This window comes from Eleutherodactylus coqui, chromosome 2 (genome assembly GCF_035609145.1).
Source record: "Eleutherodactylus coqui strain aEleCoq1 chromosome 2, aEleCoq1.hap1, whole genome shotgun sequence".
In the NCBI taxonomy this organism is placed as follows: domain Eukaryota; kingdom Metazoa; phylum Chordata; class Amphibia; order Anura; family Eleutherodactylidae; genus Eleutherodactylus; species Eleutherodactylus coqui.
Genome location: NC_089838.1, coordinates 43,742,908 through 43,759,881, shown reverse-complemented (window position 1 = coordinate 43,759,881; position 16,974 = coordinate 43,742,908). Strand labels below are relative to the sequence as shown.

The window sequence follows — 16,974 nt, the reverse complement described above, 5'->3', positions numbered from 1 at the left end:
TGAGCCCGGTCACCTTGTGTGCCCTCACACATCCACTGGTCCCAACACCTCCTAACAGTCTGGTCAGATGCTCCTCTCTACTGGTGGTCTGTAGGGGTCATCCTGAGCCCGGCCACCTTGTGTGCCCCCACACATCCACTGGTCCCAACACCCCCAAACGGTCAGGTCAGACACTCCTTTCTACTGGTGGTCTGTAGGGGGCATCCTGAACCCGCTAACCTTGTGTGCCCTCACACATCCGCTGGTCCCAACACCCCCTAAAAGTCTGCTCAGACGCTCCTCTCTACTGGTGGTCTGTAGGGGGTGTCCTGAGTCTAGTCACCTTGTGTGCCCTCATCCACTGGTCCCAACACCCCCTAACAGTCTGGACAGAATGGCTGGTGGGGGAGAATTCATCGTTACGACCATCCAGTTTCTCACATCCCAATAATGTGCCCCTCTCAGACTCTGCGTCGCAGAGGCGTCTAGTGGCCAACAAGCTCTACATAAGTAGTTCTGAGAGCCTTTTTATAGGCCAAGGGTGGAATCTGTTTTAGGGCCTCAGGTGGCAAGACTGTCCATCTACTCACTCCACAACTCTCCTCATATCTGCCTGGATGGAACTGCATGCTGAGTTTTGCAGCAAAACAACAACGTCTTCTGCGTGCTGTTTTTTTGTTTTTACAAAGAGTGTATTAAGCAGCAAGTGTACAGTCAGTTCTTGAGATGTTGAAGTGAGCAAGCACGACCATTAGTACTAATAAGTGATACCCATAAAATGGCATGCGGCCATTCGGCTGTAGCAGTCACAGCACATCATCTATGGTGGCCTATAAGTAAAGATCGGGGGAGGAACCATCAGAGGATCTGTGCTGGACCAGCGGAATTGAGCAGGTGAATGCTGTTGTTATAACCTTGGCTCCACCTACCAGACAATCCCTTTAATGTTATGGCTGATCAGTGTGTTATTATTTATGCATCGGACCTCCACATTATACCAGTTTCCCACAGCTATAAGATTACCGACCGGCCATACTTGTACCGAACCAAACTAACATGACCAGAGAATCCGTCTGTTTGCTGCCGTAATACAGACATTACCATAAAACCATGTGATTGTGCCCTCGGCCGGTACACCGCCACATCGTAGGGAATACACACCAACCACATGTGCATTCGGAGAACGTAGATGCGTAATTTATTTATTACCCCCTACCATGCTGGGTACTCATTTCACCGACCTCAAAAGGATGAATCAACCGGCTACCTGAACCAAGTGGGGATTGAACTCGCAACCTTCAGGTAGTGAGCGAGCGCTTAGGACTCCGTACTGCTGCCTTAACGCTCTGCGTCACATGTGTGTATCGGTACAGTGTATTCGGAGCGCGGGTCTAGTGTGCACAATACACTGTACCAATCTGCCACAGGCGGCCATGTTGGCGCTCACTCGACTTGCACAAGATAAACGGCAGCAGGTCCCACTTTTACATGCGTATGCACGCCAGCATAGTACATGGCCATGGGCGGCACGCAGTATGCAGCATCACTGTGAGCGGCTACGTGCCGCGCGCTTCTATCTCCCAGCTGGTGTGAGCCGGCCTCATGTGACCGCTCCGCGCCTGCAGGCTACTCTTCTGCTGCCATGACCGAAGAACTGACTGCCAGATGCAGAGAACACGGAACCCCAGCTGGCAGAATTTTAAAGACTTTCTCAGATTTGTTCAATTTCCTCCCAGAATCAAGAAGCCATTTTGTCCATCAGCCTTTCAGGCAGTTGCTGGGTAAACCCTGGTGCCAGCAGACATCCCACTGCACAGCCCTCCTCCAAGTGACCTCACCCGGCAGCATATTAACAATTTCTGTAACAGCTCAGCAGTATTCAGCAATTCCAGCAACCTGATTGGTTCTGATTCACAATTCCAGCAACCTGATTGGTTGTTCGGGTTGACTGATTAAACCTGATTGGTTGTTTGGGATGGCTGATTTACCCTGATTGGTTATTAGGGCTGAGTTGTTACAGAAATTGTTAATATGCTACCCGGCACACTGCAGCTCCACACAGCATGCGCGCTGACGTCACGCCACGCCCCCTCTCTCTGCGCGCGGACGTCACGCCACGCCCCCTCGCTGGTCAGCAAGAAATAAAAGGGCTCGCTGGTGGGCGTGGCTTCTTGGTCGTCGGAAGTGACGTCGGGAGCGGGAGCCGGGCGCGAGGAGGAGGTGGTAGAGATAAAGGAGGGGTGCATGACGTCACGGCGGCCATTCCACAGAGCAGGAGAGGCTGGGAGGTGACAAGCCGGCGCTGTGGGGAGAAGAGCCGGGAGTCTAATCAGCTGCGCTCGGCTCAGTGGCGCTGTGGGCTTCCTCTCCGTTGAGCGGGCTACACATACGGGCTGCCGGTGAGACCCCCTCCTTCCCGCTGTGGTCCGTCCCCCGGGGCTCGCGGCCGCCCGGCTGTCAAGCAGTATGGATGAGAAGGCGTTCACTAAGGAGCTGGACCAGTGGATCGAGCAGCTGAATGAGTGCAAGCAGCTCTCGGAGAGCCAGGTCAAGACCCTGTGCGAGAAGGTGGGTGCCGCCTCCGGGAGGGGGCGCCGTGGAGTACTGCCGCCTGTGTAGCGGGAGGGGGCTCCGCTGAGTGCAGCGGGAGGGGGCGCCGCTGAGTGCTGCCGCCTGTGTAGCGGGAGGGGGCGCTCTGTCCGTCCTCACGATGCAGCCGGGGCCGCGCTGTTGTCCGGGCAGTGGCGGTGTGTGGTCTGCGGTGTGACGGTTTCCCCGCCGGCAGTCTGACTGGACTCGCTGACATTTTAGCCGGCTCATGGCGGCCGCTCGGCTCCTAAGATGGCGGCGCCGCTCCCCCTCCCGCAGGAATCCTGTGCTGCGCGCTGCCGCCTGAGGGGGCGCTGTGGAGCGCTCGCCCGTGTGTGAAGCGCGGAGGACCGCAGCGGGCAGCCCGCCGGTACTGGGAGCCGCCCGCTCTGCCCCGGGCTGTGTTGCCTGTAGCTGTGACCGGCCCGCCAGGCTTTCTATTGTTACGCATGTTGCTGTGACCTCCGGGTGCAGTAGAGCGCCCCCCGGTGCCGTCCGTCTGCGGTGCACGCTGTTCTGCACTTCCTTGCTCCGGTATAGCGGTGACATTTGCGCAGTGAGGTCACCGCTGCCTTTGGCGCGCTCCGGTAACCCGTCTGATCTCACGCTGTGGGCGATGGGACTGTACAAAAGCGGATCTCAGGCTCTTGTGTTCGCCGCCGGCTCGGCTTCTGGCAGCGTACAGACCAGTAACTGCGTATCACACGGGCTGAAGCTGCGTAACCCGTGATGAGCCCAGCGGCAGCTGTACACCCGGCACGTCGTCTTGTAGTGGCTCGGTCCGCTCTGGGTCACCCGGGAAGCCGCCCCTCTGCATGCTGCCTCCTCCGTGGCAGGGGGCCCATCCGGAGGAGACGGGTTACTTCAGTGGTGCCCACGCTGGCTGGCACCCTGTGGTTCGGTTATTTACTGCTGGCAGCCATTACTGCAGGGTCTCTTCACATCCGGACCATCTCCTCTGATAGCGAAGTACAGCTCCCCGGCGCCCCCTGGTATATGAGGTCTGTTGGGGCACACGGCACATCTGAACTGCGGAATCCGCGATTAGCATGGGAGATCCACTGTTCGCGTCCCCCATAGTAAAGCATGGAGCGTCCTGAGGTCCCCCACACGGGAGAACCGCTGTTCACGTCCCCCCATTGGGCTTGGGACTTTCCGCAGTGTGAGTGGTGAAGCGTCTCCTAGTTATCTGGGGTCTGCTGCCTGTAGCCCTGGCTTGTGCCCCTCACTGCTTTGGGGAAGGTCTATGGGGGTGGATTAAATAATTCCTAGAAACAGGCCTTGCAGGGACGCCATCCGGATGTCAGCCAGTGTACTGCAATCAGCCTGGTGCTTCAGTCTACTGATGGGGCTGAGCGGGGGGTTCACCTTCTCAGGTATTATAGCCCAGGACCGCAGCGGCCATCTGTTGACCTCGGACACTGCCCCCCCCCCCCCCCCCCAGCTGGGCTGCTGCTGATCTCGGATACACCCCCTCCTCCCCAGCTGGGCTGCTGCTGATCTTGGATACACCCCCCTGACTGGGCTGCCCACTACTTACTGCATCAACTTTAGCATGATGTAAAATAAGTTCAGGATTTCCTGTGTTTTTGCCGGCCGCCCCTGGCCCTTGTCGGAGGGCCTCCGGCCGCCCCATGGCCGCCCCTGTGTTGGGTGACTTACTGCAAGATGCGTTTACAAGGGGTATTCTCACTCCTCTGGGAGACTCAGTTTGGCCACCAAATTGCCGTTCTTGACAGTCACAGGGTTACCCGCAGTTCTTAGCCCACCCTGTAGGGGGTAATTTGCAGCTCCTGCAGTGTGGGGTAAGAGGCTACCTTCACATGATTTGCAGCAACCATTTATACACTCAGCTCCAGTGCATCCATGTGTTTAGACACCGGTCAGTCCTACAAGGGTTCCTTCTGTCCACCAAGCTGGTATCCTTCTGGCAATGCCTGTTGCTCTGCCATGCAGAGGCATCGGTTAGTATCTGATGCCCGCCAGTACAGCATCCGTTGGCAAATGTGGCCGTCTGACAGCATCCCAGAGTCCTGTTCATGTATTGTAGAAACTAAATGTAATTGGGTGGGACACTACATAATGGTCACAGATGGCGCTCGGAGGACCCTGTTATCTGTACTGGGGGTGGCTCACTACATGATGGTCACAGATGGTGCTCAGAGGACCCCGTTATCTGTACCGGGGGTGGGTCACTACATGATGGTCACAGATGGCGCTCGGAGGACCCCGTTATCTGTACCGGGGGTGGGTCACTACATGATGGTCACAGATGGCGCTCGGAGGACCCTGTTATCTGTACTGGGGGTGGCTCACTACATGATGGTCACAGATGGCGCTCGGAGGACCCTGTTATCTGTACCGGGGGTGGGTCACTACATGATGGTCACAGATGGCGCTCAGAGGACCCCGTTATCTGTACCGGGGGTGGGTCACTACATGATGGTCACAGATGGCGCTCAGAGGACCCCGTTATCTGTACCGGGGGTGGCTCACTACATGATGGTCACAGATGGCGCTCGGAGGACCCCGTTATCTGTACCGGGGGTGGGTCACTACATGATGGTCACAGATGGCGCTCGGAGGACCCTGTTATCTGTACTGGGGGGGACCAACGCATAAAAAATAGGTGATAGGTGCCATTTTGGACCACGGCCAAGCTGATATTACTGACTGAAGATGTGTATTTGGCAGAGGTCCCTGAGATGCCAGCTGAGGTCTTGCGAAACCAGTTGGCACACCCCACACGACACGTAAGGCGTTGGTATGCCACTGGCCTTGTAGCAGATTTGAGGACATGCCTCAGACTTTTAAATCACATTTAAGGGATCCGGTCACCTCAGACGATCTTCAATGGTTTCATACTAATTTGTGATTTTTTTTTTCTTTAATTTTTTTTTTTACTCAAGCCTCGCAGCGCTAAGAAAAAGGTGATCTCGTTCATTGTTATCAATGGGGTCGGCAACAGCAGCGCCATCCCCAATGAAAACAGGGAGAACATTGCGTTCCCTTGACACAGCTGTGGCAGAAGTCCACGGTGCTATCCCATTGTTTTCAATGGGGCTGGCGCGGCTGTCGTCCCATTGGAAGCAATGGATTGTAGGCAACCCCTGCAATGATTTTCGGGGAAGGGCTTGAAATATAAGCCCTTCCCTGAAGATCAGTCCTAGCTGAAAATGTTTATTTTCTCTTTACTCTCCTAGAAGAGCCGTCCGGCTCTTTCTGGCCCCGGCAGTCATCCCCTCCCCTAGAAAGTGCTGGCTCTGGTCACAGCGTCAGCCAATCGGAGGCAGCTGTCATTCAGTGATGGAGGAAAGCCGGGCAGCTCTAGGGGGAGGGGGGTGGATTTAAAACTGCCAGGGCTGATTTTCAGGGAAGGGTTTATATTTCAAGCCCTTCCCCAAAAATCATCACTGTGGGGGCTTCCTGCACCCATTGCTTTCAATGAAACCGCAGCAGTGCCAGCCCCATTAAAAACAATGGGATAGCATTGCGGACTTCTGACCCAGCTGTGACAGAGGATTCCTTCATTCCCACAGTCCCCGCGGGGATGGAGGAATCCCCCCTGTCACAGCTGTCAGGGGAACACTATGTACTCCCTATGTCTTCAATGGGGCTGGCGCTGCTGCTGTCCCATTGAAAACAATGAGCGATATTACAGATTTCTCTGCGAGGCTTGAGTGAAAAAAAGAATCTCAAATGTGTAGTAAACGATTGAAAATCCTTGTTTTCCTAGTCATGCGTTTTCACTCATCGCAGGAGAGCCGATCACTGTTATACAATGGGTTACTTTAGTGTTGTGTGCCGTCAGTAAAGAGAAGGCCCTGCCCAGTGTTATCGCTGCATACAGTCCCCTCCTATAAACATCCCTGCACCCAGGTTATACCCCGAGGACACCGCGGCAAAACCCACCTGCAGATCTGTGGCAGAGAGCCGTGTCTTTAGAGATAGTTTGCTGTGGGTCATGCAGTCCTTGCCGTGCCGCCACGTGTGCCCTGCTGACATCTGTAGTCCCCCTCTGGTGGTCCTATTTCCTGTGCTGTCTCTTATACACGTCACCCAGATGGCACAGTGGGCTCACGCACCTATATATGCCACAAAATAGAACATGATTTTCTTTTGCGCTCATGTGTAACGCAATTCTAAGTGGGACTGTAAGGCGATGTAACCGCCTGCATGTGAGCCCGGCCTACTGAGTGTATGGGGCCGGCCCACAGCTGACCAGCAGGGTCCTGGGCGGTGGACCACCACCTACCTAAGACTAGGCCGGCCATAGCTGACAACAGGGCAGTCTTTGTGTTCAGGTCTTTATAGCAGTGCTGTCACATCTGTCTTGTAGGGGTGCGCTGTGTGAACATAACCTGATCAAGCCCCAGGCCGGAGGGGGTGGGCTGACATCACCTGTGCACAGGGTGAGGGCCGGGACCCCACAGACTACAAGAACAAGGTCTGAGTCACCTGCCAGTCCATGCAGTGAATGGAGGAGCAGTGCACATGTGACAGCAGGGGTCCTATACCTCTCCTGAGCAATAGGCGAATGTGGCCTAATGCCCGATTACACAGGATAACTATCGCCCACACCTCTGGGGGCGCTGCGACATGAACAGTTCTGAACTATAAACGGGCCGTCAGTCAACCTGTTAGCCGTGTTCTCTGCTTGTTAGGCTTCCTTGACGGTCAGTCTGTCTCCCCCTGCTGGGAGCATCAGGTATCAGCTGTACTGAGCCATGACAGTGAGGGTCTTCTCACACGGGGTGACAGTCGTCCCAGCGATCATCACTCCTGTGCTTTCACTCAGTAATTAGAGGTGATGCGGTCGTAGATCGCTCCTGCCTGCCGGCCTCCATTCGCAGTAACCGGGCCATCATTCATGGAGGAATGGCAGTTTACACGGGCTAATTCAGCTTATACCAACACATTGTTGCTGACTGTCCCGGCATTCCTGCGGTCCCGCGATAATCTGCATGATGGCCGTGCGGTGTCGGGGACCCCGGGTGGCTTCACAACCTGCAGGCTTTACACACAGCAATTCCACCGGCATTTTTAAACCTGAGGCTAAGCAGCAGCAAAGGGGATGAGATCTGCAAGAACCTCGTTCACACACTGACATGTGGCGTGGGATTGAAATCTGTGACGTGTCACTTGTATCGCCGGTCCTACTGCCGGCTCGTATCTCTGGGGAGAGATTCCTGCAGCGGAACACAAGCAGAAAAGCTTCAGACCCATGGGAAATGGAGCAGGTCTTGAAACGGCCTTTCCGCTGCAGAACTCTTCGTTGGGGAGTTGGACCCAATCAAAGGGGAAGAAGTGGGAAATGGAGGAAGGCCTTCAGATCTCCAGCAGGGTGTTTATAATGGGGCCGTATCGGGTCTGTCCCAGAGTCATTATTGTTTAGAGGGGTGAGCAGGTGAAGTATGTCTGATCAGGTACCCCTGGTCCTCTGAGGAGTAGGTTGGGTTAATGTTTGGTGACCAAGTCAACTGGTTGTCCTCCCCATATAACCCATCAAAAAGGTAGTTGCATCTAAAGAATTAAGGTGGGACTTTAATAGGGAGAGTTTGGAATAAGTAAAGGAATCGCAGCAGAATCACTTTTGGGATACTTATTTGCCCGGACCTAAATGTTAAGTCCCGCATATATTTACGAACGAATGCCATTAAAGTCAAATTGATCAGTTGGTGCACGATGTCTTTAGCATGGGGGGGGGGGGGGGGGGGGCACTTTAGATTTCCATCTTGCCAAGGTTTAATTTTAAAATTGCTCAAATGCTGGAGACATTTACATTAATAAGCCAGTCTACAAGGTCGAGGGTCAATCTGTGTGCCGGGCACATCGGGGTTGTTCCTAAGGGCTACCTCTAAATGTTGCATCACTTTAGCATACATCGGTGGGGATGAAGGACACCCCTGTCAAGTACAGTATCTGATGGATCACCACCAGAGCCAGGACTGCAGTCAAAAAAACAGGCCAAGGCTTAGTTGTTTTAAGGGAGAATTAAAGGACACGAGCAGGCCCCACCCCAGGTACATGGTCAGTGTTTTTGGTGTCGGCTGCCAGGAGGCAAGAGTATTTAAAGCTTCTTTAGCTTCTTCTACCATGAGGAGGGTCTTGGTGTTCTCTCTCGCCGCCCACCTGGTTGTTATGCATAATTGGAGGGTAATATAGGGCTTTCTGTTTGCCAGAACCTTGAGAACAGTTTAACATTTACATTAGTCAGTGATATGGGGTGATGGCTCACACACTGAGGTCCTTCCCTGGTTTGGGGCGCACAGTAATGTGGGCCATAAAGGACTGACGTGGGACGGGGAGGACAAGGACACCCAATTAAATGTGGCTGTTGGGATAGGTATGAGATTCTCACTAAAAGATCTGAAGAACTTGGGGTAAACCCATCTGGGCCAGGGGGTTTGATGGCCTCGCTAAGCTTTTCCTCTGTAATATCCTGTTCAGTAGTCTGAAAGGGCCCGGAGAACGCCTGGTAAGGCTTTCCTCTACATGGTTATATGGGCACATGGCCTCAGGGGCCACATCATTGAATTGACCTTTTAAGGTGATATCTCATAATACTCCTGAAGGGTCTCTGCAGTTACGTTGGGGTCAGGTACTTTACGTCCAGTTTTACTAGTATTCCTCACATAAATGTCCTCGTGTGTATGAAGCCACATTTGTTGGTGGTAGAATAGGGTTTTACAGCATCCCAATAGCGCTAATATTCTTGCTCTAGTGAGTTTCTCAGCTTTTCCTGTTGGGTCAGGAGCGGTGTAGAAGGAAGTCTCGACGAGGAGGGCAACAGACTGAATATTTAAGGAGGCTGTCATTTAGGCACCAATTCCAATGTCTCACCGAGGCGTTGGGGATGGCCGAGGGGAAATAAAGAGGCAAGATCTGACCAAAGTGCATTTCCATTAAAGGCCTTTGGGTCCCATGTCAACACATGGTGGCTCAATAAGAGAGAGTCAATGCAACGGTAGGATTGGTGGGAGAAATAAAAGTAATCCACATCTCTGGGATGTAATAGTCGCCATATTAACCAACTTAAGTTGTTGAAGGAACTTATTAAATGATCTCCGTTGTGTAGAAGGGGTAGTCCTACAACATATGGAGCGGTCTACTGTCAGATCAAGTGGGAAATTAGCCGTCCCCTGTAGCTCTGGACCTTGTTGGAGAACCGACAAACTCCTACTTGATGCATGATGGATGCCTTCAGTTGGGACCTGTGAAATGGGCAGATAACCTCACAGGTGGTTTGGACCTGTAGGCCATCGTCCAGGGCTTCACAGATCCTTATCAAATTCCAATTGGGATATCCCAGGGATCTCAAGAAGGTCGTTGAACACATGTTGGACTCCTAAGTATTGATCGGGTCTTGGGGAGGACTTATTCTGACATTATTCCTATCTATTTTGTAGATCTAACGAGTCTGTAAAGACTTGGAGATGACAAACTGTAGCCAAAGCGATGATGTCGGAGTCCACTTTATGGAAAGGAAGGATCGGGCCTTCTGTAGAGGAGACTCATGGGGTCTGTATGGAGGGGCAGCTGCACCAATCAGATCACACTACCTTAGGATAGGTAGTCAGTAATGGCCTGCTGTACATTGCCCTGTCAGTAGGGCTGAGGATACGCCACAACACTTGGTCCTGTATGTTGGCTGTTTGCAACAGTCAGGTCACAAATATTGCCTTTGCATGGAATTTTTTATTTTTTGCTGTACACCTAGGAAGAAGCTGTAAGTGATCTACTGTTCCACATATGCTTGAAGCCTTGTGGTGGCAGCATGCCGGTTAGTCAGCATTTACTGGATATGCTAAATGTACCAGTTCTTATATTAGAATAAGTGTGACCTCCATCTAGGTTTCTGCTATAAGCGCACGTATGGAGGGTTTATGTTCATCTGTTCCAGGTTTGTGCTTACCTTATCTTGCAGTACTGTAGCGCAGTTGACGACGTGTCTGCCAACTCTTTTACTGTGTTCCTATAGCCTGCTATACGTCCCTCTACAACACTTGGATGGCTTTAAAACCTGACAAAGATCAACAAACGATCTAAAATCACTAACTTTCCCAGATTCTCTTCATAAATGATGTCTGCATAGTTTTTTACAATGTTGTGATGACGTACGTGAACGCGGCGCTGGAATCTGGTATAACTTGTCTGAGTCTTGTCTAACACGATCATATATCTTGTTATAGGCAAAAGAAATTTTGACGAAAGAATCCAACGTCCAAGAGGTCCGATGCCCAGTAACGGTGTGCGGAGATGTTCACGGACAGTTCCACGACCTCATGGAATTGTTCCGAATTGGTGGCAAGTCGCCAGATACAAATTATTTATTCATGGGAGACTATGTAGACAGAGGCTACTACTCGGTGGAAACTGTAACACTACTTGTTGCACTAAAGGTATGGCTAATCTCAATTGCTTTGGGGGGTCACACTACAGGGCCTGCGACTAATACCGGGATTAGCCAGCAAAGTGGACGAGATCTGCAAAAATCTCATCCACATGCTGCAGCCAAGCCGCTCTGAAATTGACATGCTGTGCAGAATTCAAAGGCCCAGCATGTCAAGTCTTTCCCCCTTTCCACAGTTGCCCCTCTCCTCTATAGGGAGAGAGATGGTCGCAGCAGAATACAGGCGGCAAAGCCACTCCAAAACCGGCAGCGAAAGGCCACGGGCTTTGAAGCTGCATTTCTCCTGCGATAATCTTGCAGTATTTCCGTGCGGTCATTCCGCAAGAGTTCTGTGGGATCTCGGTCCCGTATGAACCCGGCCTTATTGTTGGCATTTGTATTGAAGACTTTGTTACTGTTTTTGTAACCAATTGCAATATTTTCTTTCCCCTCCCTCCCCACAGGTTAGGTATCGTGAACGCATCACTATTTTAAGGGGGAATCATGAAAGCAGACAGATTACACAAGTATATGGGTTTTATGATGAATGTTTGAGAAAATATGGAAATGCGAACGTCTGGAAATATTTCACTGATCTTTTTGATTACCTTCCGTTAACTGCCTTAGTGGACGGCCAGGTAAGCTTATAAAGAAAGCCTATGCCTAATGTAACTGAAGGCTTGTCCATGTCCAGATTTTAATTAGTTTGCTTTCATATCTGTGATTTAAGGCCGCCTGCAGACAAGCAGGTCAGATCCGGCTGCAAGGATTCTCGTCGCGGGACCCAACCCGAGCGCCTGCAGAGAGCAGCGCGTACTCGCCCGCGGCTCCACTTGTTTGATGTGCCGGCTTGCCGGGCAGCCGGCGCATGCGCAGACCGGAGCCAGCAGTTGGGCAGTCACGTTTCTGTGTGGGGCTCTGCAAGCCCTGCAGAGAAATGGAACATGGCGCTGTTTGCCGCACGAGATTTCGCACGAACAAACCGCGGCCATCTGCCTAGGATTGCGTTTGCTAACACAAACCTATGGCAGCTTCCAAGGGCGGAAATTACGCGGGAAATCCCGCCGCGGAATTTCTGCCCATCTGCAGGCGGCCTAAGGGAATCGGTCAGCTCCAGTGAGACCTATAAACTGGAATGATGGGCTTGTAGGAGCCGTAGCACTGAATGCAGGGATAGGACTATCATACTTGCCTTCCTTTGCATTTTCCCACAGTTGTCCTACAAAGCTGCAGTTGCATGCATCTTGCAGACTACTGGTGTGCACATATGAGAGCGACTCCTAAATGTGGGGGTTCTGCAAGCAGACAGGCAAGTGTCAAAGTGAAGTGTAGTTACATTCCCTGATTCAGCGCTGCGGCTCCTTATGAGCCTCTGCTGGTCTGTGTGACTCATAGAAGCCGACAGACTCCCTGCACACATAATATGCAATGAATGGAGTCAATGAATATTCATCCATTCACACTTGCAAATATGCATTGTGTAATGCAAGCACAAAAACAGCAAGTTGTATTTTACAGTGTAATACAAATGTGTATCCCTGTTCTCTGTGGGTTGTGTATTCAACACTGTCTCTATGCAATGTATTGCATATGTGTAACCCTGCTTGTGCAATGGCGCTATGACTAATTGGAGAATTGCCAAGAATCTTTTAATGAAACCAGCGCTAAACACGTTTCAAGGCATAAAAACCTCTTCCTCAGTACTCGCTTGGGGATACATGTCTTAATCGACACGGAAAACTCTCTGAACCGCAGGGGTCCACGTGTATCCCCAGCGAGTACTAAGGAAGACCTTTTATATACCTTGAAACCCATCTACAAGCTGGTTTTATTAATCTTGACAATTATCCAATTTCAGCCATTTGTTTGAAGGCTGCGCCAGTCGCCCCTCTGAACGTTTTCCTTCCTTGTCTGCAGTTTTATACGTCTTGCCCTTTTGGGTATAACGTTTATATAGGGTGGGCTGCACCTTCACAAAAACAGGCTCTTCCATCGTATCCTTTCAGCCAGGCTTCCTTTTTTTTCCTCTTCCTTCACCAGGGTTGCTCCACTCTTTATTCTCTTTCTACACCTACCTGTGAATTAACGACTAGGTGGACTCCTGTCTCATGTCTAGCTTCTAGATGGCATTAAACTGGTCTAGTCTGTGGCCAGTGAGTCCTATAGACAATGATAGTCCTAGATTTCTCCTGGAAGATTAGAATTGCAAATTTGCTGTGTAGACGGCCCACTGATACATTACGAAATCTGCCATTTCCTATAGGAAGGCTTCTGTTGACATCATCCCGGAGCTATTTATGACATAGGGATGGGTGCGTTGTAAAGGATGACTTTACTTTATAGAATGTCTAACAGCTATAATTTGTGCTAGAGATCACAAACTACTTTGGTATCTTAACCCTTTCCAATCCACTGACTTCTAAAGACATTCTGATTAAAGGCTGTATAGCTCTGATGTTGGAAGACGTCCGGCAGGGTATTCTTACTGTAGATTACTGACTGCTTTGTTGGAGGACCTCTCCAGCAGTACTAGCTTTAGCCAGCAGATGGTGCCATTGTATAATGGCAGAAAGAGCCCCCTAAAAAACCCTAAATCTAAAATTGGATTGCAAAGGGTTAAATAGTGCTCTGTAATCCTCTGACTGGTTTGTCATTCCTGTCTAAATGTTGGCTATACATCCTGGAGACAGATACCAAGCAGCCCTATTGTGAATTTTGTTTGTTACCTTTCTGTTAAAGAAGGTGGCTGGCAAATCTTCACAGCTGGTATGGCATCTGATCCAGAGATGTATAAAAGTTCTGCTCTGAAGTGTCGCTTAGGATGGCCATACTGAGCTGTGAAGCCTCATGACCCCATGTGCCTGGCATTATAATGTCCTGTTTGTAAGGGTAAGATACTAAAGTATTGCCAGAAACGTTGCGTTGTAGATCTACCAGGAAACTTAATATAGAATTTCTCTCCCTGCAGATCTTCTGTTTACATGGTGGTTTGTCGCCTTCAATAGACACACTGGATCATATCCGTGCACTTGATCGTTTGCAAGAAGTTCCGCATGAGGTATCCATTTCACAAGACTTTGATTTAAGATGTTTTGATGTGTGCATGATTCTGACCACATTGGTATAGCAGCTTAGGAAACATGGTATGCAAGGCTGAATAAAGACAACTGTCCATCTAGTTCAACCTATATCCATCCCCCTTGTTGATCTAGAGGAAGGCAACCCCCCCACCCCCAAAACAATGAGGTAGAAGCCAATTTCCCACTTTTTTGGGGGGGGGGGGAGAGATTCCTTCCAGATTCCATAATGGCAGTTAGAATAATCCCTGGATCAAGGTTTGGAAGTTCCTGACTCCAAGACCCTGATTAACCAGCTCTCTGGTCACATAATGTCTCTATCCTGCAATGTTGTAGCGATCCAAAAGGACGTCTGTTTCCCTCTTAAACTCCATTGATTTTGCCATCAGCTGGAAGGACACTTCAAATTGACAGCCATGCTCCCACCGCAATGGCTCAGATTAAATAGGCTTCCCGTTTTCTAAGTACGAGTCCGTATTGATTACTGTTTAATTACAACTTTTAAAATCTCCGCATGTTGGGGTAGGAACATTGCCCCTTGCAAGTTGTTACCGTTGGAAGTGTCCCAAAGTCTCCACTTTGATTACGGAGTTTGTACATCTAGACTCTGCATGTCAACCTTGTGGATTCCCTTTTCTGTTTCAGGGCCCAATGTGTGACTTGCTGTGGTCTGATCCGGATGACCGTGGTGGCTGGGGTATTTCTCCTAGAGGTGCTGGATATACCTTTGGGCAAGACATCTCTGAAACGTTCAACCACGCCAATGGCCTTACCTTGGTTTCTAGAGCCCATCAGTTGGTGATGGAGGTAAGAGGCTATTACTGTTTCACGACCTAAGTTTATGAGGTTTGGGCCCATATCTCCGGTCATTGTTCAGTGCACTGAATGCGAACTACTTCCTTTTCTTTCAGGGATACAACTGGTGCCATGACCGGAACGTAGTGACCATTTTTAGTGCTCCAAACTATTGTTACCGATGTGGTAATCAGGCTGCAATAATGGAACTTGATGACACACTGAAATATTCTTTGTAAGTATGAGAATCTACAATGTCCTAGTAATCGGTTATAAAGGAGCGTTGTGTTGTGTTAACCCTCGTATTTCTGCAAGTAGTGATCGAACCTCTTTACATCCGCTGCAGCTTGGCTCTTGTATTAAACTCATCACCCTTTATGATGGTGGGTCGCACTAACCTGGATAAGGACCTTGCTGCAGTAGATCAACAGCGTATAGCTTCCAGTTTGTGACAAGCATGTATAAAATACTGCACTGATTCTGTATGAATTGCCATAGCAAAATGATTGGTAAACTGTAGCTGCAGTTCATACTTCTGACTTCTATCTCTTGTCTTACAGCTTGCAGTTTGACCCAGCGCCACGTAGAGGAGAACCACATGTGACTCGCCGCACCCCAGACTATTTCCTTTAAATGGAATTTTACACTTGTACAATATTGCCACAAGCAGGATTTTGACCTGGGAGCCGGGAAGAGGAGCAGCTTCAGTCAGGAGAGAGCATTTGTCACATGTACTGTTCTCAGATGGACCAAAAGATGTGCCATATACAAAAGCAAAGCCTCTCATCTCAACAGCCCGTGACCACATTAGAAAAGACCTGTTCATTGCATGCTGAAGTGACATTGTCTGTCAAAGAGAATCCCAGTTTTCTGGCCTAGCACTACTTGTAGTTCCTTTTTGCTTTCTCAGACTGCAACAAAAATTAAGATGTAAAACATTAACAAATCATGAATACGATTAACTTTCCATTTAGCGATTAGCTTTACTCGGCATGATTGTAGATAAGGATAGACAGTCTGGGAAACCCTTTAGCTCCCTGCGGGGGGGCTTGCAGCCTTCTGGGGCCGCCTCCGTTGGTGTGAAGGGATTTAAGGACCTTTTTTTTAAAAAAAAAGTACCAAGGCCTACATTGCCTCTTCTGTGACTTCAGAAATGTTTATTTTCAGGGAAAACTATCTAATTTAATTTTTTTTTCCATTTTGACCTATGCCCACATTTTTTTTTTCTTCCCGTCTGCATTACTTCTGCCTCTGTCGCTGTTCATTGTTTAAGGTTAGTCTTTGACAGGACACTTTCTGTAACTGTTGCAATCCAAGGCAGCATTTTTTTTCATAATAAACTTGTGAACCAAGTACTTATAAATGTGAAACCTAATTGGTTGTTTTTACTTCTACAAGAGAAAAGCAAAGACAGTGGAACTGTAAATAGGCTCCAGAAAACTAATAAAATTTTAAAGTGGACCTATAGTTTATTTTTTTCCAGTAATCAGCGTTGCATGTTAACTATAGCAAACTCTGCAACTTACATGGGATCTTCCTCAATTTCCAGCAGTCTGTATTTTTCATTTCCCTGTCTTCAGGCCACCACTAAATGCTCAGATCAGCAAACCACCCCGACCCCCTCAAAAGAATTGGGAAGAGGAATATGACTCTTCAGTGAGGACAAGAGTGAAACTGCAAAGCACAAGGCATCTGATCAGAAGTAAGCTTGGCTGAAGCTTCACATTAGGAACACCGTGCCCAGTTAGTGACTATGTGCATTTCAGAAACTAGCAACAAGCTAAAATTCAGACTGCCGGTTGTGTACAGCTGCTGGCTGCACTAAATGACCTACAGCTGTCTAAAAAAAAAAAAGGAAGAACTTGGTAAGCGTTAAAGGGGCTTTTTCAATTATAATTGACCTATCCTTGGAATAGGTCATAAATATCAGATCTGGGTGTGATGCCTGGTATTGATAAGCTGATGTGGATGGGTTATACATAGAGATGAGCAAATATACTCGCTAAAGGCTATTGCTCAAGCGAGCATTGCCCTTAGCGAGTATCTTCCCCGCTCGAGACTGCAGGTTCGGGTGCCGGCACGGGGGAGCGGTGAGTAGTGGCTGTCAGCGAGAGGGAGAGATCCGCCCCACAGCTCCGTGCC

The 16,974-nt window shown here is 49.8% G+C and overlaps 1 protein-coding gene across 1 annotated transcript; it reads left to right on the top strand.

The window, feature by feature from the left end:
- The first annotated feature begins 2,224 nt into the window (after positions 1–2,224).
- On the top strand, positions 2,225–16,293 carry PPP2CA (protein phosphatase 2 catalytic subunit alpha). The gene is made up of 7 exons (XM_066590705.1): positions 2,225–2,547; positions 10,761–10,970; positions 11,425–11,598; positions 13,929–14,018; positions 14,683–14,844; positions 14,949–15,067; positions 15,393–16,293. The coding sequence occupies exons 1-7, from the start codon at positions 2,446–2,448 to the stop codon at positions 15,463–15,465; spliced, it is 930 nt and encodes a 309-aa protein (XP_066446802.1). The 5' UTR covers positions 2,225–2,445; the 3' UTR covers positions 15,466–16,293.
- The last annotated feature ends 681 nt before the right edge of the window (positions 16,294–16,974 follow it).

What these genes read in the sequence shown, in the direction of transcription:
- PPP2CA (XM_066590705.1), top strand. Translation starts at nt 2,446, where the DNA reads ATGGATGAGAAGGCGTTCACTAAGGAGCTGGACCAGTGGATCGAGCAG. An exon ending in CCCATCAGTTGGTGATGGAG is followed by an intron (nt 14,845 to 14,948) that starts GTAAGAGGCTAT and finishes CTTTTCTTTCAG; the next exon opens with GGATACAACTGGTGCCATGA. An exon ending in GACACACTGAAATATTCTTT is followed by an intron (nt 15,068 to 15,392) that starts GTAAGTATGAGA and finishes CTTGTCTTACAG; the next exon opens with CTTGCAGTTTGACCCAGCGC.